Below are 24,054 nucleotides of genomic sequence, written 5' to 3' on the forward strand. Positions count from 1 at the left end.
TATCTTTTAATGATTTGCTAGTTGGTTAATTTTTGCACTCATTTGTTTGTAAAAAAATTAGGAATACACACACACATATACACCCCACTGACAGTTGAGGTGGCTTGTTTGTGACACCAAGCAGCAGCAGCTTGACATTCAGCCTTGGGAAAGGTGCCAGTGATTTGGCATCTTCCCTGGTTCAGAACCCTCGGGCAGCTCTGGTTAACCTTAAATCACGTCCTGACAAATGGGGGCTCTGAGCACCCCCAGGAGGATGTGCCTGGGGGGTGGGCTGGCTCCTGGCACAGCATCCGTGTCTGCAGTGATGCCCCCAGAGATGCTCAGCCCGTGAAACCCCAGGGACAGGGTGAGCTGGACATGCTGACCCAAAACGGTTGAAAGGAACTGGCTGTGCACAGCACGACCGCGGTGGGGGAGAGCAGCGTGGTGGGGCGAGGGTACCTGGGTGAAGAGGTCAAGGGCTTTGTGCAGGTTGGCATACATGCCCGTCGGCGGCTCATTGGTGATTTTGATGGCGTTTTCCAGCAGTCCCTGCGGGATGATGTGTGCCTCCGGGCTGGGGGCTGGCTCGGCGCTCATGAACACCCGGTAGTCGGCATGGCTGCCCAGGCTGTACTGCTCCACCGTCTTCTCCAGTGTGCCCAGCCACCGGGCCACCAGGTGGATGTTCTGCAACAGGAACCCCTCCTGCACTGCTTGGGCTGAAGTACAACCTCGGGCATCGCTCGTCCCCCCCAAATCCCTACTGTGGCTCCACAGAGAGCAGGTGCAGCGCAACATGGCACCGCTTGGGCTGGGGACACCCAACTGACCCAGACCGTGTCACTGGCATCACGTGGGGATACACCATGAAAAACCTCGCACCCCTGTAGCAGGGCTGCCATCCTCTTTGGATGGCCTCCCGCGCTTTTGGCCTCCACTCTCTGTTGCCGGTCTCCTGCTCTGTGGCCCCTCTCCGGTTCCCTTGGTGCAGGCCGGCAGTGTTTGGTGCGCACCCAAAATCTGTCCGTCCTGGATGTCCCCTCGCCTCCTGCCTTGCTCGTGGCAGTGCAGTGATGGTAAGGGGTCATTATGCTGCCCCCCACCTGGCGGTCCTGTGTGTCCCCCCGCCACTGCAGGGAGCAAGGGGCACTGCGCTCCCCACCTCCCGCCTCCCCTGTTTCTCTGAGCCCCCCCGTGTCACCTCCTTGCCCCCTTCTCCAAGGCAGCGCTGTGCCTTCCTGCTGCCGGCGGTGCTGCTGCCCCCAGTCCCCTCCCTGCTCCCGCCTCTGCCCCCACCAAGGACAAGCCTGGACCCGGCCACCGCACCGGCTGAGCACTGAGACTGTGCGAGATTGCTAACGCAGCGGGACATGGGGAGCGGAGCAGCTGCTGACGCTCCCCGAGCTCCAGCCATCCCAGGTGCCACCTTAGTGTCAATGGGGATGCTGAGGCTGGGAGAGCCTGCGGACACTCTGAGCCGCGTCTGGCTGTGCGCCGGGCTGTGCGCCCCGGTGCCCCCCACCCACCTGCAGGATGACCCAGTGCCCCTGCGTGGCCGCCACCTCCAGGGCCCGTTCGGCCACAGCCTCCTGGCCCTGCCCCAGCGACACGTTGTGGATCTTCCCGTTGTCGATGGTGAAATTCAGCTTTCTGCCTGGGGAGGGGAGGAAACCGTCACAGGGTGAGATGCCTTTTTCGTTAGTATTGGGAAGAAGATGGGGCTGCGCAGCTCCAGCCATTCATGGCTCAAACCAGCAGCGGCATGCAGCCACTGTGAGCTGGTGCCGGCGGAGGAGAGGGCAGCGGCTCACCCACGGCCTCCACGTCTTTCAGCGGGTCGACGCCAGGGGAGAGAATGAAGAACAGGGGCGTGGAGGGGCTGCTCTCCTTGTACGCCTTGAAGAGATCCACGCTCCTTCCTTCCACAAACTTGCTCCCCATCTTCTCTTCCACAAAGTTCCTACACAAAAAATAAAACCAAAATGTGAGTTAGGAACAAACGTGGTCGCTAGGCGCAGCTGGTGCGGTGACACTGTGGGTCTTTTGCCAGGAGAGCACCATGCTGCGTGCCCCGGGCGGGCGCTGGCGTACCTGATAGCATAGGTCATCCTGTCCGGCCGCATGCACCGCAGCATGCACAGCTTCTGCAGGGCTGACTTGTTCTTCCACTCCTTGGGGAACACCTCCTTCTCTGGCACCTCAGACTCCACAAACTTCTTCCATCGCTTTGCCGAGCCCTCGATGTCACTGTCCAAGTTCTTGAACTCTTCCATTTCTGAGAGCACCTTCAGATCCCCCAGAGAAGGGCTAAATCAATCCTGGGCTCTGCTCACCCTCGGGGCCCCCAGGCTGGGGGTGTCCCCACAGAGTCATGTGTATGTGGGGATGGTCCTGTGCCACAGCCAGGCCCTGAGGGGTCCCGCAGCCTTGCTCCACCAGCCCAGGCAGGCTGCCAGACCTGCCCTCCGCCGGACACGGCTGCGTTGGGGGTCCCAGAGGCATCCCTCAGGTGCCAAGGCTGCCTGGTGAAACAGGGATGCTGCACGTGGGCTGGCGGGGCATCACTTGGACACTCCTGAGCTCATGGGCGAGGAGCTGGGCACACGGGGGACGCTGACAGTCAGAAATACTGGCGAGACGCAACCTTGCCAGCTGCCTCCTCCTGCCAGTGCGAGCAGCCCATCTCTGCTTTCCCTCAGCCCCCTGGAGTGAGCGGGACATGCAGAGGAGGGGGAGCAGTGGGACAGGCTGTCTCTGGCACTCGGTCGGGTGAATGGCTGACCCTACCGCCTGCCGCAGGGCTGAGTGCGGACCCCCACACCGCTGGCACGCTGCCATCCCACAGCCCCTGCCAGGGGCTGGGATTTGCTGGGTCTCACCAGCCGCAGGGGACAGGAAGGCTTTGCGGACCCTCCCGGCTGCTGCAGGTGACCCCGGACCCACTGTGCTGGGTGCCATGCTGGCATTGCCTCGGCACAGCGGGCGACTGCGTGGACCAACCTTGATGCCACCCCAGCCCTGAGGCTGCAGGAAGTCCACGGGGGATGCGACGCCAGCCTTGGAAGGGAAGCGTAGAAGAAAGTCCAGCTCCACCAGGTTCACTTCTTTCTTGATTGCCAGGACCTGGCAAGGTGAGAGCGCAGCGTCACAACCACCCCGGCACACACCGCCTCAGTGCGAGGGGCTGTGCTCTGGGCAGAAGCTACTGAGCATCCAGCAGCAGCACAGAGGTAAGAGAATGACCTATCTAAACCAACATAAACTCACGTACAGTATTATACCACAGAAGTCTCAAACATTTGCACCCATTACCTGGAAGGCAACCTGGGCCAGGAAAATGAGTTTGTCTCTCTCAAAGAGTCCCTGTGCGGTGTACATATAGACTGAGTAGGTGATCTCATCCGTCAGGTTGATCACCCTTTGCTTGATGTTGTCATTGGGGGCTGTGCGCTGAATGGCTTTCTCAAAGACTCCGTTGAATGCCTGAGGAAGAGCCAGGTGAGCAGCTCAGCGCCTGGTCTGCTGGGTGTTTTGTTAGCAGCATAAATGCTGAAACACCGAATCTCCGAGATCCCCCAAACCCTGTCCTGCCTGTCCAAACCAATTCCTCTACCTTGAGAGAGAACTGGTAGATGGGGTTGATCTTGTTGAGGTCACTCAGGATGAAGTACAGCAGGGATGCTCGCTCTGCCGCTGGCCTGTAGTTTTCTCTAGCGACATTTATTTGGACTTCGGTGACTTTAGCTTCTTTCACCTTGACACACAAGAAGGTGGGTGTTATCCACCATCCTGGCATGTGCTGAAGCAGCACCCAACCTCCCACTGAGTGCTGGGTGCCCAGCATGATCCAGGAGAGCTCTCCCACTGCCCGTGTCATCACAGGACCGGCTTCAGGGCAGCTCGCTTTTACTTACTTTTTCCTCAATTTCTATGGCTGTGCGCTTCGTTGTTTCCAGGTTCTCCACCAGTGCTGTGTCCCCCAGGAACTCCCCCGCGGCAGCAGACAGCCGGGCGAGCAGAGAGTCCTCCAGCTCCTTCAGCTTGATCTTGAACTCGTTCTGGCTCTTTGTGAGGTTTGCCTACAACACCAGCACCCCGGAGAGATGTGTGTCATTCAAGAGACTGTAGGAAAACTCTGGCATCAATCACCATGTTTTTCATACTGTCACCGAAGCGCTGATGCACGAGGAGGGTGGACATGGTCCCTCCTGGGACATGCTTTCACCCACAGGGCGAAGCGGTGAGCGTGCCTGTGGCAGCGCCAGGCTCTGTGGGACAACGGTGGACCCACAGCCACCCACGTAGACAGCAGGGTCCGATCGGGACTCGCTCAGCTCTCGATAAACAACAGCGAGCTCACGGAGGTGAGATCTCACTGCTCCCTGCCAGCAAAGACTCCGCAGCTCCCCCAGGCTGCTCTCCGCTACTGTCTCGCCGGCAGCTGGGTTCGTACCTTCAGGGTCTCCAGGTCTGGCCGCTCTTTGGCCACCACAGCGGCCAGGAGCTGGTCCTCCAGTCCCTCCCGGGTCACCAAGAAGTTGATCAGGGTGCACTGAGCCTGCACTTCTGGCTTGTAGTGAGGGTTGGAATATTTGGTGTGCAGAATCAGTCGGAAGCGTGGGTGATATTCCACTTCTTTATCTCCTATCCTAATGCATCTGTTTAGTTAATTAAACAAATTACATTTCTGTACACTTGGCAGTAACTCATCACAGACAAAAGCCCTCAACCCATATGCTGTTCCCGGCTGCTTAAGATGTATTTCTCTGCTTGGGAAAAGGCATAGCCAGAGCAGAAGTGCCAAAACAACCCTGGCAGGGCAAAGGCTGGAGGAGCAGAAGAAGCTGGAGGCTGCCCTGCCCACAGGCCCACCATGGCTTCCAGGCTGATGCTCCTTGCAGGCTCCCTGCCATGAAACGAGTTCGCTCCTGCCCCAGAGCCCCATCCCTGCAGTCCTGGGGACCAGCCCTCACCAGATCCCAGGGATGTGGCCAAGAAGGTCGGTGGTGTCCGGGGAAGGCAGCGCTGCCTGCAGCAGGGCTGGCAGTGCTGAGTGGGGTGGGGGAGATGGGGCAGGGATTCTCAGCAAAAGCCCCATCACAGAACAGCTTCTATGTCTGCCAAGAGAACCCTCTCAGTTTATCACACCTTATTGCAGGTGCACCAGAGAACACACTCTTCTTAAACCACTAAATGAACTGGACTCTTCAGAGCAGAATGGTCAAAAACGTCACATCAACTACAAGTGTCCCCACTGGGAAATACCAGGAGAAAACTAAGGCATGTGGCCAGAGGCTCTCATGTGCATGGGGAAGGATCAGGCCCCAGCTGCTGTCATGCAAAGCGGCGTAAATCGGCATTTTAGGGCAGCAGTGGTTGCTCAGAGCAGGTGAAACTCTTAGGCACCAGAGAACAAGGAGTGCTGACCTGCCCTTCTTGGTGGTGTTCCTGCCCAGCAGGTGGTCCAGCACCGGCTCCATCGTCTCACCAACGTCCTCAATCAGCAGCGTCTGTCCTTCGGAAACCGCCTGCTCTATGGCATCCAGATAGCTGCAGCCGAGAGGAGAGGGAGGCGCGGTGTGGGGTGAGCGTGCGCGCGCTGTGGGGAGCTCCGGTGAGCTCGGGTGAATGCCCACCAGCCGCTGTGCCCTGGTGGGACCCCCGCGGCACTGCCAGCCCCAGCCCCTGCACAGCCCGTGTTGGTGTTGGGTGCTTCCATCAGCACTGTTGCCCTCGGGTGTCCCGAACTCTGATGGGGGATGTGGGTGGCCTGGTTTGGAGACCTCCATGCCCCTCTGGTGGCAGGGGAAGGGGGGGGGCCGTTCCAGCCCGAGCCTGTGGCAGCCCCCCAGCACCCGACCCACCTCCTCTGGCCCAGGCGGATGGCCCGCAGCTCCTCCCCGTATTTGTTCTTGATCCACTTGATGCCCTGGAGCTGGGCGTCCACGACCAGGGGCCACCGCTGGGTGTTGCAGAGGATGGTGGCGTTCTCGGTGGATGTGCGGTCGCTGGGCAGCCCCTGGTTGCTCCAGGCAGCCACGTCGGCGGTGTCGGTGAGGAGGCTGAGGGGGTCCAGCCCTGGGGTGATGGGGATGGGCACCTGCCAGGGAGGGACCGTTGGGCGCCTGGCCACAGAGGAGCGGGAGCCCCTTGGTGCCAGCAGGCATGGAGGGAAGGAGCCCAGGCACCCCGGGACGGGACGCATGGCCACTCACCGCCAGCCTGCTGAGGAAGGGGATCCAGTGCTTCTCCAGCAGCTCGGCTCTGTACTTCTTGGTGAAGTAGCCGACGTAGGACACGAAGGCAGAGACCAGCAGCACGTCTCCGCACAGCGTCTTCTCCTGCTCTCTGAGCATCTCCACTGACTCAGCCCAGCGGACGTTTTCGGACGCCAGGCCCCCGACGAGCCTGGGGGAGGCCAGAGGAGACAGTGGCTGCTGTGGTGCTGCCGGGGGGGGGCAGGGGGCGAGGGGGGGGGGGGCACTCAGCCGTGATGCCCCAGGGTGGCCAAACATCCTTGGGATTAACCCATCTCTGCTCGGGTGGTGGGCTGCTCTCAGCCAGGGCATATGGCTCTGCAGCATCCCCACCCCAAATTTCTGGCCCAATTCATACTTGGGATTTTTTAATTTGGGGAGGATGGGGGGGGCTCTGGTGCTTCCACGACCCCTGTGTCATTGTCACCAGGCAATGCCAGGGAGCAGCAGACGGTCCCAGCGCTTCTGGAGCCAGTGTTTGCATGGTACCTGTTTGCCAGCGTGATGACTCTGTTGGTTGCATCAGCCTCCTGCTGACATTTGATTTTTTCAGCTGTAGCTTTCTCAAATTCTGCAGTGAGAGCTGCCAAATTGGCATTCAGGTCCTTCAAAAGACAACACATCTACAGTTACCTCCTGCATGCAGCACAGCTGCAGTAAGCTGCCAGGCCAGGAGAGCGCTCTGCAGACCCGAGGGAGCTTTGCCACAGCCCCTGTGGTGGTGACACAGCTCTTGCACCTGGGCTCCAGGTTATATGAATTATAAGAATCTTTCTCACTCATTTTTGACTTCTGGCTGTGACCCGCAGCCGAATTACTGATGGGGTCACAGCGGGTGTCAGCCAAGGAAAACGGCGGCTGGCTCCGGCAGCTGGCCCTGGCCGGGGTCTGCGCAGGGGGGCACGCACTTACAGCAATTTTGCTCTTAATGCGACTGAGTTTTTCTTGTGCCTCTGCCAGCTCGGCGTTGGCCTCCTCCAGCGCCTGCCTCTTGGGCTCCACCTCGCAGAACACCTCGTAGAAGCGAACAATGTTTAGGCACCAGGAGCACAGACCTGCGGCGGCCGTTGACTTCGACATTATGAACTCTGGATCAAAACTGGGGTCTGACTGGTAGGGCCTGGAACGGGAGAACACGCTGCGCTACGTCACCATGCCGCAGCTGCCGGCGGCCCCGTCCCGCTCCTCCCAGAGCTCGGGCTGTGGATGGGCAGCAGGGTGGGAGAGCAGAGCAAACGCCTGGATCCCACTCCTGCCCCTGAAACCCTGCTGTGCTCGCTGGGTGAGGGTCTCTCCTGGATGCCCTGCCCAGGGCAGCCCGCTGGTGTGGGGTCGGGAAGGGGGCAGGAACCGGCCACGGACTCACTGAAACGCCTTAAGACAGGCCTCGGGGATGTGCTCCTTGTCAAACTTCTTTAAGGCATCAAGGAAAGTGTCTACTTTTCCCATCATGACTTTTGCTGCCTTCCAGCTCTTATCCTTTGGTATCTTGCCCTTGGGGGCCGTCAGAACCATCACAGCTGCCGTCACGTTCACCACCGCTTGCGGCGGGGACCCGAAGGACTTCAGCTCTGTCAGGTTGTTCTGGGAAGGGACCGCGGGGCCGCTGAGCATCGCCCTGGTGCGGGGACACCGGCACCAGCCAGGGACCTGCTTCCCACCGAGGGGTTGCCCACCTTATTGAGCGTGTCGAGGGCCTCCTGGGCAGCTACGAGTGCTGGCTCTGCTTTTGCCAGGTCGGTCTCACAGGCTCGCTGCTTCTCGGCCACGTTCTGGGGAGGCGAGGGGACAGGACAGGGTGAGCGGCCAGAGCTGACAGAGCTCGCACTGCCCCATCCCGTGTTGGACCCTAGCCTGGTGGGCACCAGCTCAGCACCACGCACCGTGTTGATAGCCTGGACCTTCAGCTCCTCCTCATCAGCGATGGCTTTCTCCTTGCTGACCTTGTCCGTCTCGACACCCACCACGTGGATCAATTTATCCGCGTCCTCCTTCTTCTGCTTCAGCTCTGCCTCCTGGACCGCCAGCTTGGCTTTCAGGTCATCCACCTTGATGGGGGGAGAAACAGAGAGGATCAGAGGGTTGATCCTGCTAAGCCCTGCCTGGCCTTACAGCAGTGGCTCGGTATAGCTCGGGGACCTCGTGGCCACTGTGACAGCCCTGCTGGGTTGTGCCTCCCCTCGTCCCCCACCGCACGTTGGACCCCCAGCAGGCGCGATGCATAAGTGATGCTGTGGGCAGGCACCTGTGATGCTGTGCTCTGCAGCTTCGTCAGCCCCTTCTCCAGCCTCTCGATCTTGGCCGTGAGCTCACTCCTTTTTTTCGACAGCAGGTTTTTGTAGAGGTTTATCTGCTCCAGGAAGGTCTTTGGCGTGGTGTAATTATAGCGTCTCTCCATGGCCAGGTAGGTCTTGGACATCTCCTTAACGCTCGTGTGGACATAGGACATGAACTGGCTGATGGAGACCTTGACCTCGGGCTGCACCAGGAACACAGACAGTGAGATGCTCTGCCAGGAGCACGGACAGTGAGCCGCTGTGCCGTGTGGATGCGGTGAAATGCTGGGGTAGAACCGAGCCTTCCTGCAGTGTTGGTTCCACATCCAGCTGCAGAGGCTGGGAGGCAAAGCGCTGCTTTTTGTTAAACAGCACAACGCGTGGCTGAGAAATGTAGGTGATCACGGCACTGACAACGCTGGTTCTTAAGCCCAGCTCTGGTTTCCTGTCGCTAATCCCCCGAGCCAACTTGGGCTGCACTGGGGAAAAGCTGCTGTTTCCAGGCTGTTATTTGTGGTGGTGTTTTAAGGACAAAAGGGAAATGAGGAAAGGTTTGTCCCCACCCACAAGCTGTGGGGCTGCAGGCTCTGACCCTGGAGCTGTCTATGAGCTTACCTCAGACCCCATCCCCGGCTTGCTGCCCCCAGCACCCCTGGGTCACGCCAGGCCCCCATCCCCAGGCATGTTGCAACAAGGAGAGTAGCAGAGGTGCAGGTCATTCCCGAAAGCAGCCCGGTTTCCCCAGTCCCCCAGAACAGAGGGCTGTGCACAGGCACGGCGTGCACGGACCCGGGGTCCCAGCTCACCTCAATGTCCCCTGTTTCCTCCAGGAACCTGCTGCTGACAGACACAAGCGCATCCTCCGGCCACTCGTGGAACCAGTCGATGGCTGTGCAGTTGACCACGGCAGGGAACCTCCTCGCCCGCACTCGCAGGGTTGAGCCCACGGGGGAGAAGCAGAGGATGACCTGGGGCAGACCACTGCTGCTGAGTGAGGCATCCCTGCTGCCGTGGGCTGAGCTTGCGCGTGGGACAGCGGGAGCATCGCTGCGGGCTCCGCGTCGCTGCAAACTTCTGCTTGAGATAAGAACTTTGCCTCCCTCCTATTAACTCCCCTTCCCAGTATGCGGGACATGGTCTGTGATTGTGCACCCTGTGCCTCTCAGTAGGGTCAGGGCTGGCACTGGACCCCCCCTTTGGTGGCTGCAGCCAGTAGCCAAGCACCGTGCCCACACTGGTGTCCCTGTGAGTGCCCAGCACAGCCTGGTGCTGGCACATGGCCGTGGAGGCTGCTCACCGCTTCTGCCCCAAGGCAGGTAAATACATGGGTGTGAAGAGCTGCACCCTGGGGCTGGGGGTGCACCATTGGCTGGGCAGCCTTTGAAAACATTTTTCACCCAAACCTATCTCCATGTAATGAAACCATGGTTTTCTGTGTCTTGTCTGCAAATAGGTTTTGGATTAGGCAAGTTAGGAGCACTGACAAAAACCCCTCCTGAATGAACACCCACCTTTAACTGACGCCTGACTTTTTCTATAAATAATTTCCAGCAGTTTTCCCTTGTATCTTGCAATCCAAGGAACTTCACTTGGGGCCTCATGGCACTGATAATGTTTTCCAGGTCATCATCCTGAAAGAGCCCCGGCACCTCCCCGGATGCCAAGAAGTCATTGATTAGGACCAGGAACGATTCTTCAGCAATGTGGGAGTCTGTCATCAGGAACACAGTGGGGGTGTTCTTCACGGCTGCCTTGATGTACTGGGAGGCGAGGTCCAGCTGGGACAGGGGAGAGAAAACCCGTCAACCCCCCTCTTTTCAACCCCGCAGAGCTGTTCTCCGCAGTGACTGGTTCAGTGCAGCCTGGCACACCTGGGCCACCCTGGGAAGCCAGGAAGGTGCCTTTGGGAAGGTGCTGGGTGCCGGCTGCTCTGCTCGGGGACGGGGCCAGCTGCCAGGGCTGCCTGCACAGCACCTGCCCTCACGATCAGCTCCTGCCCGTCCCTGGCCAGGGAAATGCTGCGGCCCCTCGGAGCAGGACTCGGGGGTGTTCAGAAAGCACCTTTGAGCCCATCACACGGTGCACAGACACAGCGATGAGAGGAGGGCAGAGCCCCACGCACCCACCCCAGGCACCAGAGCCACCGCCGGGCTTGGCACCGCTCCGCATTTGCAGGATTTCTCCCGCGAGCAGGCAGCGCTGGCCCGGGGGACTGGGAGGAAAGCTCCTCTCACCTTCAGGTCCGGGATGCTGTAGCCTTTCCTCAGCGTAATCTGAAACACATCGAGGTTGCTGATGTATGCTGCCAGACGTGCCAGACTCTGCTTGCCGCTGCCTCCTACCCCCACCAGCAGTGCGTTGCCCCAGGGAGACTCTAAGATCCGACTAATTCTGCAAATATGAGACACTGCATCTTCAAAGAGCACCTGAAGAAAACGGGAGGGGAAGGTTCGATATTCTGAATCACAGCAGGAAAAGCAGTGAACGCCCCATAATGTACAAACTGAGCGAGAGCGATGCCGCAGCTGCATCTCTGCAGTGCGCTGCCTCGGTGCGGAGCTGCCCGGCAGCAGGGCACTCACCAGGCTCATTGCCGCGTTCACCTCATTGTAGCTGTCCAAGGCTTCCCCCAGCAGCTTGTTCAGAGCCGGCCAGGTCGGCACCGGCAGGTACTTGGGCTCCCCCATGCCCTGGGCGAAGTGGCAGTAGATGTTGGGCTTGGCGAACACCAGGTCTTCGCCAAGTTCCTGGGAGAGGCAATGGCAGATGTGGGGCTCAGCCGTGGGGCTCAGCCGTGGGGTACCGCTGCCTGTGCCACTGCCAAGCCCGCACCGGGGAGCTCAGCCTGGCAGCGCAGTCCCACCAGGCTGGGGCACTCCCTCATTTTCCAGCACAACTTACATCAAAGAACTTTTTGCAGGTGTCCGCCAGCATCTTCCTGAAGCCTTTTTGATCCCTTTCATCGACAAGCTTGTCTCCATACACCCTCTCAGCTTCATGGAGCCAGAGACGCACCAAGTCCACAGGACTTTTCAGGCATTCGGGGGTGGAGAACAACAGACCCTGACAAACACGTGAATCCCTCAGTCCTCGGGGGTTATTTTACTGCTACTCAGAGCTGAGTTTAAAGGTTGGCTTTGGGAAGAGGTCATGGTACTTTTCAGGGACATGGTGCACTGCAAGGATGCATGATGAAGGAAAGAAAGGAATACGGATACTTTAGAGGAAACAGCCCTCCCACTACCTGGAATATGTTGGAGAGGTCCCGGAGGTTGAAGAGGTAGTGGAACTTGATGGCTGTTGGCAAGAAGGTGGAGGAGACCTTCTGGTGGAGGGCTGTTGGCAGGAAACAGAGGTAAGCGGGTGGGCAGGTGCCCAGAGACCACTGCAGCCTCCGGCGGGATCCCTGAGCCTGGCTCGCTCTCCCCTCCGTAGGACAAGCCTGAGGTTTTATTTAGTCTGACAATTTCTAGGGACATGATGCTGTGTTTTGAATGCGAACAGGAGAAAAGGAGGAACTAGGGTTTCATTTGCCCAGTGCCGTGATGTGGAGGTGCGGCGCGGGGCTCCCAGGGCACTGGCCAGTTTTGATGTGGTTGGGTTTCCCGGTGCCAGTGGGTGCGGGTGCTTTCCCCAGGGGCCGATGCTGGTGCGTGCCGCCTTCCCACCCCCCGGCATGGCAGGGGCTCACCCAGCGCTGCTGCTACCAGCTGGGGCTGCAGCTTCTGGACAGCCAGTGGCATCCTCTGCAGGTCCAGGTGCTGCGCGAGGATGGTGCTGTACACGGTCAGCAGAGCCTCCTGGCCAGGAAAGCTCACGGCGAAGACGCAGAAGTGGCGCTGCAGCAAGGGGCAAAAATTCAGGTGGGAGCTTTGCCCCCAGGAGCTGATGCAGCCAGCCAGCACCGCGAGGTCCCCCACCCCATCCCACCCACTCTGGGCTCCGGTCCCAGGAGAGCAAACCTGGTGGGGCACAGACCCCGGCCCTGCGGGTCCTGCGTACCTGCAGCCTGGAGTCAATGGTGAAGGATCCTGCAGTCGGGTTCATGCAGGCCACGTACTGGCAGTTGTGAATGTCCTTCAGGGTCAGTTTGTTCCTGTCGTACCTGTGCAGGGACCAGCACCGTGACGCTTCCCCGGGGGACGGGTTCCTCCAGTTGGGCTGTGCCCCACTGCCCCATGGAGCTCCATCGGAGGGGACACGGGAGCAGGGATCCCCATTTCCCTGATGCTTGGAAAAGCCCAGCACCACTCTTGGCAATGCTATGTGGGACCCTTCCCATGCCCCACGGCCAGACCTGGCCCCAACCCCCCCACAGCAGCAGGCACTCGTCACCTCTTCCCCCCTTCCCGAGCGAGCCCTCCCTGCCGCCTGCGCCGCATGCTGCGCTGCCAGGCACAGGGATCCCCTGCCGGGGCTTCCCCCGCCGGTGCTGGCAGCGGGGCTGTTTGCTTTGGACGCAGTTTGGAGTCACCAGCAGAGAGTTTTCCCATTCCTCTGCCAAAGCCTTCCCCGCAGCTCTGGGAATGAGCAGGCTGGGGGGAACAAGCAGCTCAGCTCCACTGGCAGCGTGGCGCAGGAGGCAGTACGGGCAGGGCACAGCTGGGGTCGGGCACCGCGATGGCAGAGGTGCCAGCACGGCACGGGTTTGCTGGGCAGAGGGTCATTGAGGCCGCATGGTGGGGGCTGCTGGCCGGGCACCCACCAGTGACCGTGGTCCATGTGCTGCCGGATGAGCGTGTGCGGTGCCACGGTGCCGTATTTGTCCACCTCTGGCATGTTCATGTCGTCGATGAAGTAGATAAGCCTCCTGGTCCCGGGCGGGCCATAGTTCCTCCCTGATTTCTTCTCCAGGGGCTTCTCAAGGACAGCTGCAACGAGAGGAGCAGCTAAGCAGTGGGGCAGCGCCGCAGGGCCATACGGCACAGCCCGGCGTGGGGCCGGCTACCAGCTCAGGCCATCCTTACCCTGCAGCATGGCCGAGGTGGTGTAGAAATTAAAGGGCACGGACTGCACGAGGTATTCATCTGCACTGAGCGCTTCAAGCTTGTCCCGCATCAGGACCGATTTTCCTGTCCCCGCATTCCCCGCTAGCATCACCGGCCTCTGCTTCTCCATCAGCAGGTCCATGAAGTAGCGAATGCGAATGGTCTCCGTCGTGTGCACCATGGAGGCCTGGGGAAATCATACCGTCAATCCCTGGAGCTCGCCTCTTGCTGCTGGAGTCAACGTTTGCACGCAGAGGTGGGGTCTTCTATTAGAGCAGCGGACAGCGTGCCGGTAGCCTTGCCTGGTTTTCCCGGCAATGCCAGCTTGTCTAACGGAAGGTGCTCTCTCTCCGTACAAACCCAGTCCCTCTCTAAAGCAAAAAGTCTCAGGTGCTTGGTTACTCTAAAAATTTTCTGACCAAAAATAGGAGCTGTCAGAAAAATGAGTTGTTAAACCAGAACAACACAGCATGGTTCCTGAAACCGTCCCCAGTGTCTTTGTTCAGCCAATGCATGGGCCAAATTCAGCTGCAGCACCTCTGCCTTTCCCTGACATCTTTGACACAAACCCCCTCCCTCAGGAGAGCATTTCAAAAGACATGCAAATAAAGTATTAAAGTACAGTTTTGCATTTAGGCAATAGTTGTTTCATGAGAATCTATGAAGCCATATGTTAATCTGAAATTAAAAAAGAAGAGTTGCAACTTGCAGGTCTCACTGAGGTTTCCGCAGAGTAAAGCAGAACCACAGAAACCCACAGGATTTGCTGGGTGTCACCAGCCCACAGGGTGGCACGGCAGAGCCAGCCTGAATCCCTGTGCTGCTCCAAGCGTGGGGTCTTGCACAGTGTTGCTTAGGGGAAGACCATGGAGTAATAAACAAATAAAACACAGAGAGCTTGTGGGAAATACCTGTAAAGGGACTTCAGGATCAAGTTGAAATTTTGGCACTTTTTCAGTCCAGAGCATGAATTTCTTTGTTTCTGGATCAATGTAATAGTCAAAAATTGTCCCCTGAGAAGGAAACTTGATGGTTTTAAACTTGTTCACCCACCACTTGCTGAACTCCAGGCGGTAATCCACGAGCTGGGAGGAACCAAACAGAAAAACTGAGAAACTGTCCAACGTTGTTGCTTTAGTATTTTCCAAAGGGATGCAGCTGAGGGATGAAGCTGGGCAGGACGCTCTGGCCAGCGGGCAGGCGTGGGCAGGCGGCCGTACCTGGTCCTGGAACATGGCCCCTCCAAAGGCCCAGACGCAGGCAAAGACGAAGTAGAGCTCGTAGAGCTCCCGGGGGGAGTCCGGCGGGGTGGTCTGTGGCGTCAGGAGGCACTCCAGCAGGTACAGCACTGTCTGTATCACTGTGACCTCAGGGACGGGGGTGATCTTCTTGAATCCAGACTTGAGCTTCTCTAGGCACGCTGGCAGGTACTTGTCGAAGAGGATCATCAAATTGGCCTTCTCGGACTGCACCGTCCTCATCTCGATCCAGCTGGTCACAATGCTGTGGGAGAGGTCAGGGCTGCAGGTGAGCACGTGGGGGGCCAGCACCCATCTCGTCCCATCCTGTCCCATCCCGTCCCATCTCATCCCATTCCCTCCCCAGGCTCACGGGTTCCAGCCCAGGTCCGTGGGGTTGATGTAGAGGATTCCTGCCCGGGACACAGTCGCTGGTGTGGCAGTCCGCAGGTGGCTGATCTCGAAGAGGAGCCGCATGGTGGGGTTGAGGGGGATGCGCTCGTTGCTGGCCAAGGTGAGAACCTGGAGGAAGCAGCCTGTTACTGGGGATGCCCTGATCTTGGGTCCTAGGCATGAATGCAAGCTGATTACCCTGAGTTAATGAGCAAGCAAAGCTCCTGGAGTGTGATAGCACCAACCTTATTGTCATCCATGACTGTGTTCAGGGACTCGATCCACATGGGGTCAATATCTCCATCGAGGATAATCCACTTGGGCCCCTTATGTGTGATGTTAGCCAGGTCACGCATCGTTGAAGAAAACAGACCTGCCCCATAGAGAGACACATAGGTTTGTCCTTTGCAGCTCTTTCCACGCATGGCATGATTGCTGAGGGACATGCAGGACTGGGTGCTTCCTTGAAACACATTCCTCCTCCCTCACACTCCAGTAAAAAGCCCCAAGGAAAGGTCTTCCTATTCCCACCACTGCATCACAAATCGTTTATAGGTTCACATTTTATGAAGATAGTTGCCTATGCACCAGCAGCTGCTGAAGGATGGTTTGTGCCAGGTCCCACCTGGGGTAAGTGACTGCTCAGGTGGCCACGCACACAAGCGTTGGTGTCTCACCATCCTTCCACTCTCGCGTGGATGGATGAATAACCCCAAACAGCTCATCGCAGGTCACAGCCTTTGGGTCGAGGTCCACGGTGACCGGCTTCCGCTTCATGCTTTGGTACGTCTTGTTGAGCGACCTCAGCACCTGCGGAGAGGGGGACCGTGCAGCTGTGGCCGCTGTTCCTACGAGGGTGTCTGCAGCCTTTAGCAGCCTTTGCCTGCAGCCGGGGGCACAGAGCCTTGCTCCCACCCGCTGTGGAGCACCCAGGCCTGGATAGCTGTTGGGAAGGCTCTGGACCTCCCTCTGCAGAGCCAGCTCCTGGCTGGGGTGTTGTGAGAGCCCAGAGCTCCACCAGCCGGCACCGTCCTGCCCATCTTGCCGGCACTGCAGCATGCAGAATATCACGAGAGTGTGCCCCTGCCCTCCCTAGGGGCGTCCTGGGCAGTCCCTCAACCATGCCAGCTGGTACAGGGACAGCCCCCTCCCAAACCTGCTCGGCTCCATGGGCTGAGCCTGGCACGCGTGGTGCTGGAGGGCCTGGCATGGCCACGGACAATGGCCGTGCTGCCGTCCTCTACCCAGACACTGCTGCTGGTGCAGCCAGGGGTCTGCACGGACCGGGGGGGCTGTGGGATGTGCTTAGCCGGGGCAGGAGGGGACCTGTGTCCTCTGGGATGGTTTGGCCGCTACCTGGGACTTGCCGCAGCCGGCATTGCCGATGACAAAGACGGAGTGTCTCACTTGCAGCAGTTCCTCGAGCTGCACCACCTTTAGCACGAAGCTGTCCTCTGCCTGCAGCTTCAGCTCCAGCATGGACTGCTTAATGATCTGGGAAGGAGAGCAGGTGCTGACCACAGGCAGCCATCACCACCTTGGCAAGACCTCCAGAGACGAGCCAGCTGCCCCCAGAAGTGCCGAATGGACCTTCAGCCTCTGGACCCTGCCAGGGCTGGGATGTCTGTGGTGCTGGTACTGCGCCAGGGCTTGTACCTTCTCAAAGTTGAGGTCCCTCTTCCTGGGGACGTCCAGCGCTGGGAAGAGGTCCCCAATCAGCCCCATGAAGACGGGCAAGTCATCTGTCACGATCTTGGGGATGTTGAAGTCTCGTAAAGCTCTCATCAGAACTTGGTCCTCGGCACGGCCGGGATCCCCTCTCTTCAAGGAGCCCGCTACCACCAGCACGGACTTGATAGCCCGCAGACCCCAGTCATAATGGTCCTGGCAACAGACAGCAAAGTATTACAATTTCACTTTCGTGAGAGAGAACTGCTTTAAACATCATTACAGAGGAACACCCTGCCCATCGCCCCACCGCGAGGTTATCCATGCAGTGTCCAGCAGACTGGACTTAAAGTGAGCTTATGTACAAGACAAGGCCCAGTCTGCCACGACGTGAACAGCAGTCTGGTTTGCTTCCTAAATCACTTCTGCTGAGATGAATAATATCTGGATGCTCTCATCTTAACTGGCTATATTCTATTCTATTCTATTTTTGGACTTCTTGATTTCTTCCAGAAGGCAGAAATATGCCACATGATGCACCAGTGTGGAAGTGGAATTTGTCCAGCCATAGACCTGAACTGTGCAGAACGCAAATCAGCACATTACTACCAGCTGAGAAATTTTTAAACTATCCATCATCAGGTTTGAAATTCAAATTAACTCTTTCATCTTAAAGAACCATGCAATATTGTTAAATTACCTGTTTAGACAGTAATTCTTTGCAGAGTGTATACAGCGTAATGAACTTTCTTGCTAGAAGCTTAGCTTCAATAAAACCTTCTGCAACAAGCATGATTTCACAGATCAGTTCAAAATCGGGCACCACCATGGCACAGGGTCTGGAGAAGAGCAGCAGCAGGTTAGCAGGGCTGTGCATGAACATCCACAAGCCCCTCGCCCTCCCACAGCCAGCAAGAATTTGCACTCAAGTTTCCAATATAAATCATTCCTGGCTGTTGTTAGCATCAGAGAACCGGGCAGTAATTTACACCAGCTGGGGTCTCTGGAGGTCTCTTGTCCAGCCTCCTGCTCCAGGCAGGGCTCATGTCACAGCTGCATCAGGCCACCCTGGGCCCTTTGCAGTCACCGTTCGAGTTCCTCCAAGGACAGAGATCCCACAGCATCCCTGGGCCATCCCTTCCAGCGCTTGACCCTTTTTTTCTTATTCTCAGTCAGATTTTTAGCTGAAGGTGGCAATTAGACACCCCAAGCATCCTCTTCCCCAGGCTGAGCAGCCCAGCGCTCTCAGCTTCTGACCATCTCAGTGCCAAGGTCTCCCTGACACAACAGCTGCCAGTACACACAAATATCCTCATTTGCACTAGCAAAGGCTTAGGTCACATTATGGATGTAGCACACGAGTATTACTGCAGAGGTAAATGCTATAATGACTGCCAGTTACACACTGACCCGTCTGCCTACAGGTACCTGAACAGAGCTTTTAAGTTTTCAGGCAGTTCTGTCCGTCCTGCGTAGCCAGGGTTCATGGTTATGAACAGCCCAACCGATGGGATCAGAGCGATCGTCTCTCCAAGGAAATTGAATGTTTTCTTCTTGGCACGAATTGCATCTTGAACACATTTCACCTGTCAGGCGAGTGGAGGTGTCAGTGCCAGCAGCCCCACGGCTCCCTGCCCTGCGCCCCCCGCTCACCCTCACCGCCACCCACGGAAAGCAAGCCTGGAGATTCGGTTGTGCCATCAGCAATGCTAGAGACAACACTGAGAGCTTGCTGAAGCCATGGCAGCATAGCAATCCCCTGGCTCAGGAGAGCTGGCCTTGAATCAGCTTCTTGCCAGGCATCACGACGCCTTGGCTGTGGGCTATGGCAAAGCTGGCAGGGGGGTGACAGGCCACCGGGGTGGGACACAGATGGGCTGTGCAATCTTAAACATGCCCAAAGCCACTGTACTGCTGCACTTCCCCTCCATTTGTGTCCCAACACAACACAGTGGAAACAACAACAGCAAACCATCCCTCTGAAAGTCAGGTTTAACTGTGACACCATTCAGTACGTGAACTGGAAAATCTCTTCCAGTCCCTATGGCACCACACTGCTGCTGGTTTGTACGGAGAGCATGTACCTGAACCGCAATCACGGACAAAACCTCCACTGAAATGCGATTGAATTCATCAAAACAGCCCCAGGCACCGGTCTGAGCAAGCCCCTTGTAGATATTGCCGCAGGACTGGAGAGAAAGCACCAGAGATGGGCTTCAGACACTGAGCTTTTGCATGGAGGCTGCAATGTGGGGATTTGTTAAGAAAGCTCAAATGCTGGGAGCTGCTCTTGCTTTTATGGTTTGTGCTGTTCCCTAGGGAAATGCCCCACAGTGGGCTCCCACAGGCTTCCAGGGACACGAGCTGGCTGGAGCAGTGGTGGGAGTGAGTGGTGCAGGATGGCACCAGGGACTGCTGCTGGACCCACATGTTTCTCACTGGCTGTCAAGCCGGGGAGAGGAGAGCAGCTTTAGGGCATCGGCGATGGATGCTGCAGCCGAACACAGGGCCTGCAGGCTGCAGCAGTGCCTCCCAAAAGAGGGTCCCCCCTTGTCTTGGTGGACACCCCATGGCTTTTGCCTCGGTGCCACCGTCCTGCTCACCTACACCCTACCTTGTAGTCCATCTGCTCGGAGCAGTTGAAGACATAGACCATCATGCCCACTGCCCGCCCCAGGTCCTTGGTGGTCTCCGTCTTCCCAGTGCCCGCAGGACCAGCGGGGGCCCCCCCCATGAAAAGGTGGAGGGACTGTGTCAAGGTGATGTAGCACCTGCGGAGGGGAGGACGTCAGGGCTGAGCAGTGCCAGCAGCGTGGCACAGCCACGGAGCCCGCGTCATTGGCGTGGGCAGCGGGAGGTGCAGGGAGCCGAGCCCCTACCGATCCGTCAGAGGGGTGATGACCAGCCGGGGGGTGTTGCCCAGGTACTCGTAGGAGTACTGGAGCTGAGCGTCGCAGATGTTGGCATAGCAGTGCCTCCTCCCCTCGTCCCAGTGGTGCCGGAGCTGCGACTGCCAGGTGAACGCCTGGGCACTCTCCACCTGCGGAGCAGCCAGTTGCGGAGGGCAGGCAGGCGCCGGTGCTGCCCACCCTGACCCACGATAGCGAGCTCCCAAACACACGTCAGGACCGTTTGTCACCTCCATACACGAGGAGAGCGTGCAAACAGGTCCCAGTGCAATGCTCGGGTGGGTGAGGACCATCCCTCCACGTGGCCCAGCCTGCCCCATGCCCGCCGACTCGGTGTACCGCCCTGCACCAAGGGTCCCGGCTCCCACCGAGCGTGGCAGGAACAAGCAAAACTGCTCCTTGATCTGGTGTTGCACAAGATCCAGCCTGGTCTTATCTGACCCTGGCCATGCTGTCACCTCCCCAGCTCCCGTGCACCCCTAACACCTCATGTGTGGTTTCCTCACACAATCAGGATACTTTGAAAATATTGGAAAGTAATAAAATAACAGGAAAAACCGTGCTCAGAAGTGCCAAGAAACAAAGCAGTAAAAATATCCTCTTGTAACAAATACTTTCGCAAGGATCATTTTGGCCACAACATCCCTGGCGTGGACATCAACGGTACAGATTGTCATGATCTTCATCCTGTCTCTGGCAGTTAGGTTTCCAATGAGTAGTGAAATTAGTGCATTTAGCTGAGTAATCTGAGGAAGGAAAGAGATGATGAACAGAAGAATGACATCATACTTTGCCCGTCTCCGTGTGACCCCCTGGACTGGACTTCGCCTCTTCAGAACAGAGACGGGCTGCAGGACAGCTCGAGGTCAGGCCCAAGGGATGCCAACCTGCTTTTTGTTGTAATCCCTCATTGCATTCTCATAGCCTTCCTCCAGCCTTGAAAAGGCAATGCCGACTTCTGTGGTCCACCAGATCTGGGTGCACGTCAGAGCAACCTGCACCAAACCACAGGGACAAAACATGGCCATAAAGGGAAACACACCTTGCCCGCGAAGGCTCAGGGCAGGCGCCTGCACCTCCCCGGGCTCTCTGCTTGCTCCTGCTCTCGGACCTTGGCTCCCGGAGCCGCCGGCCAGCCCGGCCCTGCACGGCAGCTCCCACCTGTGCCGGGTAGTCGAACACCCACTGCTCCCGCGGCTTCTCCTCGTAGGTCACCACGGCCTCGGGGATCAGGCACCGCAGGGTGGAGCGCATGCTCGCCAGCACTCGGTTCAGCCAAACCTCGACCTAGAGGGTCACATCCAGCAAACCCTGAGCGTGCAGTTCCTAGCCTGTGTCCAGTCTGGCTGCACGACCCCTTGGCAGCGTGCAAGCGGCTCCCCGCTGCTCTGCGTGGCAAGCTTCTCCCTGCGCATCATAACGAGCTGCGTGAAAGACGCCGGTACGCGGCCCCGCAGGGCGCTTCCCATGGCAGTTTATGGAGCATGGTCTGAGGGTGAGAAACAAAGAGAGGAAAAACACACTGCGACTGCCTGAGGGGCTGCGAGCCTGGAGCGGGTTTATATGACTCTGATACTGCCGCAGCGCTGTTCTACACCCGTAATGCAGATTCCGTTTCTGGGGTTTTTTTTGACTGAAAGGCTTCGTGATTGCATTTTAAAACTGCTGCCAGGCTGTTAGCGTGCAGCAAGCAAAAAGCTCATCCCCATCCTGAGCCTGCCCACCCCTGCCCCTGCAAGCGGAGGCTCCATGAAGCTCAGCTGACCTGGCCGGACAAGTCACAGTCTGCGTCGAGGGGCACGTACTCCTCGTCCCTACTGAACATCCCCAGGCCAACCTTCAGGGGCTTTTTGTCCGGACTCATCTTGAACTTCAGTTTAGCCAGACTGTCGAACAGCTTCGGGAGATGACGGGACACCTGAGAACAGAGGCACGGCAGAGGTCAGGGACCGCTGTCCCATGGTCCCATCCAGAGGTGTAATCACCGCTTGGATTAAATCCTGCACGGCTCTCAGGGTGCTGCATCCCTGAGAAGAGGGGTACTAGGGATGGTGTTCTGTCCGTTCAGATGAAAGATATTTTAAAACTGCTATAACAAGTTAGCATGCAAGAGGCACAGGACTTGCCTCCATGCCTTACGCACAACCCATACCTCAACTGGCTCATTCCCATTAGACAAAATATCAACCAGGTCTGCAGAGGAAACAAAGTAGAATCTGGGAAAAGCCAGTCTTTTCGTCTCGAGGTATTCAGCCAAAGCCTTCTCACAGAGCACCAATCTAACAGAAACAAAGGAAAAAAACCCTGCAGTTAACCCCCTCACATATTAGTTTTTACCCTTTGCTAAGTCCTTGTCATGTTGAAACAGACACCACTTTGGAGAAATCAAACTCCTCCTTTGGCCCTAGACCAGCCGGTGGAGGCCTCTCCGTAACGCTTCATCAGGACAACACAAACCTCACCTTTTCTGCAATGCTTCTAGCTTGTCATAGAGACCAGGCTTGTTTGTAGCTTCAATCACATTGGGAGTTTTTACCGCATCAGCCATTAATTCCTGCAAGAGGAAAAATGCTTCAGCTCTACCTGAGCCAGCAGCGAGCTCTTGGGGCCCAGCGAGGGACAGGCTTCGCACTTTGAAATCTTGATCAATAGCATCAAAATGCTTTGAGTCCTCTGGCAGTTGACTGCGGATGTCTTCGGAGCCGATGAAGATGCTTTCCAGGTGACTCCATGTCCTCTGCACCTCAAACCAGATGCTGATAACGGAGTCAGTGGTCGACAGCTTCTGCTGCCAGCCTGACACCTCCTGAAGGAAGAAGGCTAGGTGCTTGGAGGTCATCAGGTTCTGCAGCTGCACTTGGTTGTCCTCCAGCGTCTCGATGAGCACCTCATCTGACTTGAGCAGCATGATGCCAGTCCTGGTGTGGGGCTCATGCTCGAACCTCATTGTTGCCCAGGTAGCATCCAGGGCGTTCAGCACCTGCAGACGGGGCATGAGAAATGAGCTGGACTCTGTGGTGCCAAGTCCCAGACGCTGTGGAAAGGCAAGGCAGTGACAGAACACCTCCTCCGGGGCACGAGCAACATGGGTGCCACACGCTGGGTGGACTCCAGCCCCCAGGAGCAGGAACGTGAGCGCTAACAGCCACAGAGCTGCAATGGAACAGGGCTCTCAGCAAAGCAGGGCAGGAGCCAAGCCCCGTTTACCTTCTCCATCCCTGACTCTTTCATGGCTTTGTCCACAATGCCGCGAACCTCATCCTCGAACTTGTGCAGGTTCAGCTGCAGCAGATCTGCAAGGGTTGTCTCCTCGGACATGGTGAAGTTCACCTGGAGCAAAACCAGCACCGTCGGGGCATGGACTCCCCTCCGCGGAGAGGGAGCCCAGCAGCTCACCCAAACAAGCTCATTAACACCCACATTTAAAGACCCTACACAAATATTTGTGTATGGCCAGCTTTTAAAACAGATTGCATGCTTCCCCTGATGGGTGCAAATCTCAGGAGCCTCCCAGGCCAGGGGTTGGAGCCATGGAAGGGCGGGAGGGCTGGGAATACCTTGGTTGCCTGCATGAGCTCCTGCCAGTGCCGGTCCCTGATGGCAGGGTTCTGCAGCTCGTTCATGGCGCGCAGAGACGTTATCATGTTCTTCACGCTGTTGTCCAGCCCTGTGAACGCATTCCAGCTTCTCATCTCCTTATCCAAGCTCCGAATGTCTTTAGCAAATTTTTTACAATTGATATCCATCTGCTCAACATTGATATCCTTCCACCTGGTGGTCTTCCAGTCGTCAATGTTCGTGTTAACCTGAGTTCAGGAATACGTTTTCACAGGACATGTAATTAGCAGGAGCATTCCTGCCCAGGATGAAGAGCAACATACCCAGCACCTGTGCACCCCATGCACCCGCCATGCCTCCCACATGTGCACGCCCAGCACCTGCACACCCAATGCACCCCTGTTGGGGTGCGCAGCCCCCGCACCAGCAGACCTGCTCTAACGCTGTGACAACCAGCCCCGTGTCTCATCCCACCTCTCGTGGCAGTGAGACTCTCGAAGGAGCTACAACAACTTGTACCTTTGGCTGGCAATGCCCAGCTGGTGCAGGGTGCCCATGCCGGGTGCCCGTGCCTGCCAGCAGCAGTCTGCTGTCAAGCCCTTGCCTGGAGGCAGCATTGGGCATCGCGGGCTGTGCAGGGGCCAGCACCGAGCCCAGGGCTCCCAGTCACTGCACTGGACTGCAGACAGCTACCAGCAGCCACCGTCTGCAGATGCTGGGCAGCTCGTCACAGCCTCAGGAACTTCAAAACTGTGAGGACCAGCCCAGCACATCCCAGAAGC

The 24,054-nt window shown here is 57.7% G+C and overlaps 1 protein-coding gene across 2 annotated transcripts in view; it reads right to left on the minus strand.

Annotated features, from left to right (window-relative positions):
• Nucleotides 1-24,054, minus strand: part of DNAH17 (dynein axonemal heavy chain 17) — a 38,655-nt gene that overhangs the window by 5,314 nt on the left and 9,287 nt on the right. Inside the window, exons 25-73 of one of the 2 annotated variants that reach the window (XM_052807558.1) lie at nt 23,272-23,520; nt 22,922-23,044; nt 22,347-22,694; nt 22,177-22,268; nt 21,867-21,993; nt 21,480-21,632; nt 20,876-21,001; nt 20,602-20,709; nt 20,329-20,460; nt 19,685-19,845; nt 19,420-19,576; nt 18,890-18,994; nt 18,234-18,391; nt 17,506-17,644; nt 16,794-17,021; nt 16,494-16,631; nt 15,815-15,947; nt 15,383-15,510; nt 15,118-15,266; nt 14,727-15,009; nt 14,418-14,591; nt 13,486-13,693; nt 13,224-13,389; nt 12,521-12,623; nt 12,210-12,357; nt 11,763-11,854; nt 11,420-11,581; nt 11,101-11,265; nt 10,753-10,944; nt 10,030-10,296; nt 9,325-9,486; nt 8,488-8,721; nt 8,126-8,290; nt 7,919-8,014; nt 7,609-7,826; nt 7,155-7,362; nt 6,732-6,847; nt 6,201-6,393; nt 5,850-6,085; nt 5,413-5,535; nt 4,439-4,643; nt 3,900-4,064; nt 3,599-3,739; nt 3,298-3,468; nt 2,986-3,108; nt 2,077-2,270; nt 1,797-1,945; nt 1,512-1,639; nt 445-672 (exon numbers count right to left, since the gene is read on the minus strand). In XM_052807558.1, the coding sequence (XP_052663518.1) occupies nt 445-672; nt 1,512-1,639; nt 1,797-1,945; nt 2,077-2,270; nt 2,986-3,108; nt 3,298-3,468; nt 3,599-3,739; nt 3,900-4,064; nt 4,439-4,643; nt 5,413-5,535; nt 5,850-6,085; nt 6,201-6,393; nt 6,732-6,847; nt 7,155-7,362; nt 7,609-7,826; nt 7,919-8,014; nt 8,126-8,290; nt 8,488-8,721; nt 9,325-9,486; nt 10,030-10,296; nt 10,753-10,944; nt 11,101-11,265; nt 11,420-11,581; nt 11,763-11,854; nt 12,210-12,357; nt 12,521-12,623; nt 13,224-13,389; nt 13,486-13,693; nt 14,418-14,591; nt 14,727-15,009; nt 15,118-15,266; nt 15,383-15,510; nt 15,815-15,947; nt 16,494-16,631; nt 16,794-17,021; nt 17,506-17,644; nt 18,234-18,391; nt 18,890-18,994; nt 19,420-19,576; nt 19,685-19,845; nt 20,329-20,460; nt 20,602-20,709; nt 20,876-21,001; nt 21,480-21,632; nt 21,867-21,993; nt 22,177-22,268; nt 22,347-22,694; nt 22,922-23,044; nt 23,272-23,520 (8,169 nt within the window). Of the gene's footprint in view, nt 1-444; nt 673-1,511; nt 1,640-1,796; nt 1,946-2,076; nt 2,271-2,985; nt 3,109-3,297; nt 3,469-3,598; nt 3,740-3,899; nt 4,065-4,438; nt 4,644-5,412; nt 5,536-5,849; nt 6,086-6,200; nt 6,394-6,731; nt 6,848-7,154; nt 7,363-7,608; nt 7,827-7,918; nt 8,015-8,125; nt 8,291-8,487; nt 8,722-9,324; nt 9,487-10,029; nt 10,297-10,752; nt 10,945-11,100; nt 11,266-11,419; nt 11,582-11,762; nt 11,855-12,209; nt 12,358-12,520; nt 12,624-13,223; nt 13,390-13,485; nt 13,694-14,417; nt 14,592-14,726; nt 15,010-15,117; nt 15,267-15,382; nt 15,511-15,814; nt 15,948-16,493; nt 16,632-16,793; nt 17,022-17,505; nt 17,645-18,233; nt 18,392-18,889; nt 18,995-19,419; nt 19,577-19,684; nt 19,846-20,328; nt 20,461-20,601; nt 20,710-20,875; nt 21,002-21,479; nt 21,633-21,866; nt 21,994-22,176; nt 22,695-22,921; nt 23,045-23,271; nt 23,521-24,054 lie in introns of both variants that reach the window. The other variant, XM_052807557.1, reaches the window with a different exon arrangement.

The sequence above is a fragment of the Harpia harpyja genome, chromosome 14 (assembly GCF_026419915.1).
Source record: "Harpia harpyja isolate bHarHar1 chromosome 14, bHarHar1 primary haplotype, whole genome shotgun sequence".
Classification (NCBI taxonomy): domain Eukaryota; kingdom Metazoa; phylum Chordata; class Aves; order Accipitriformes; family Accipitridae; genus Harpia; species Harpia harpyja.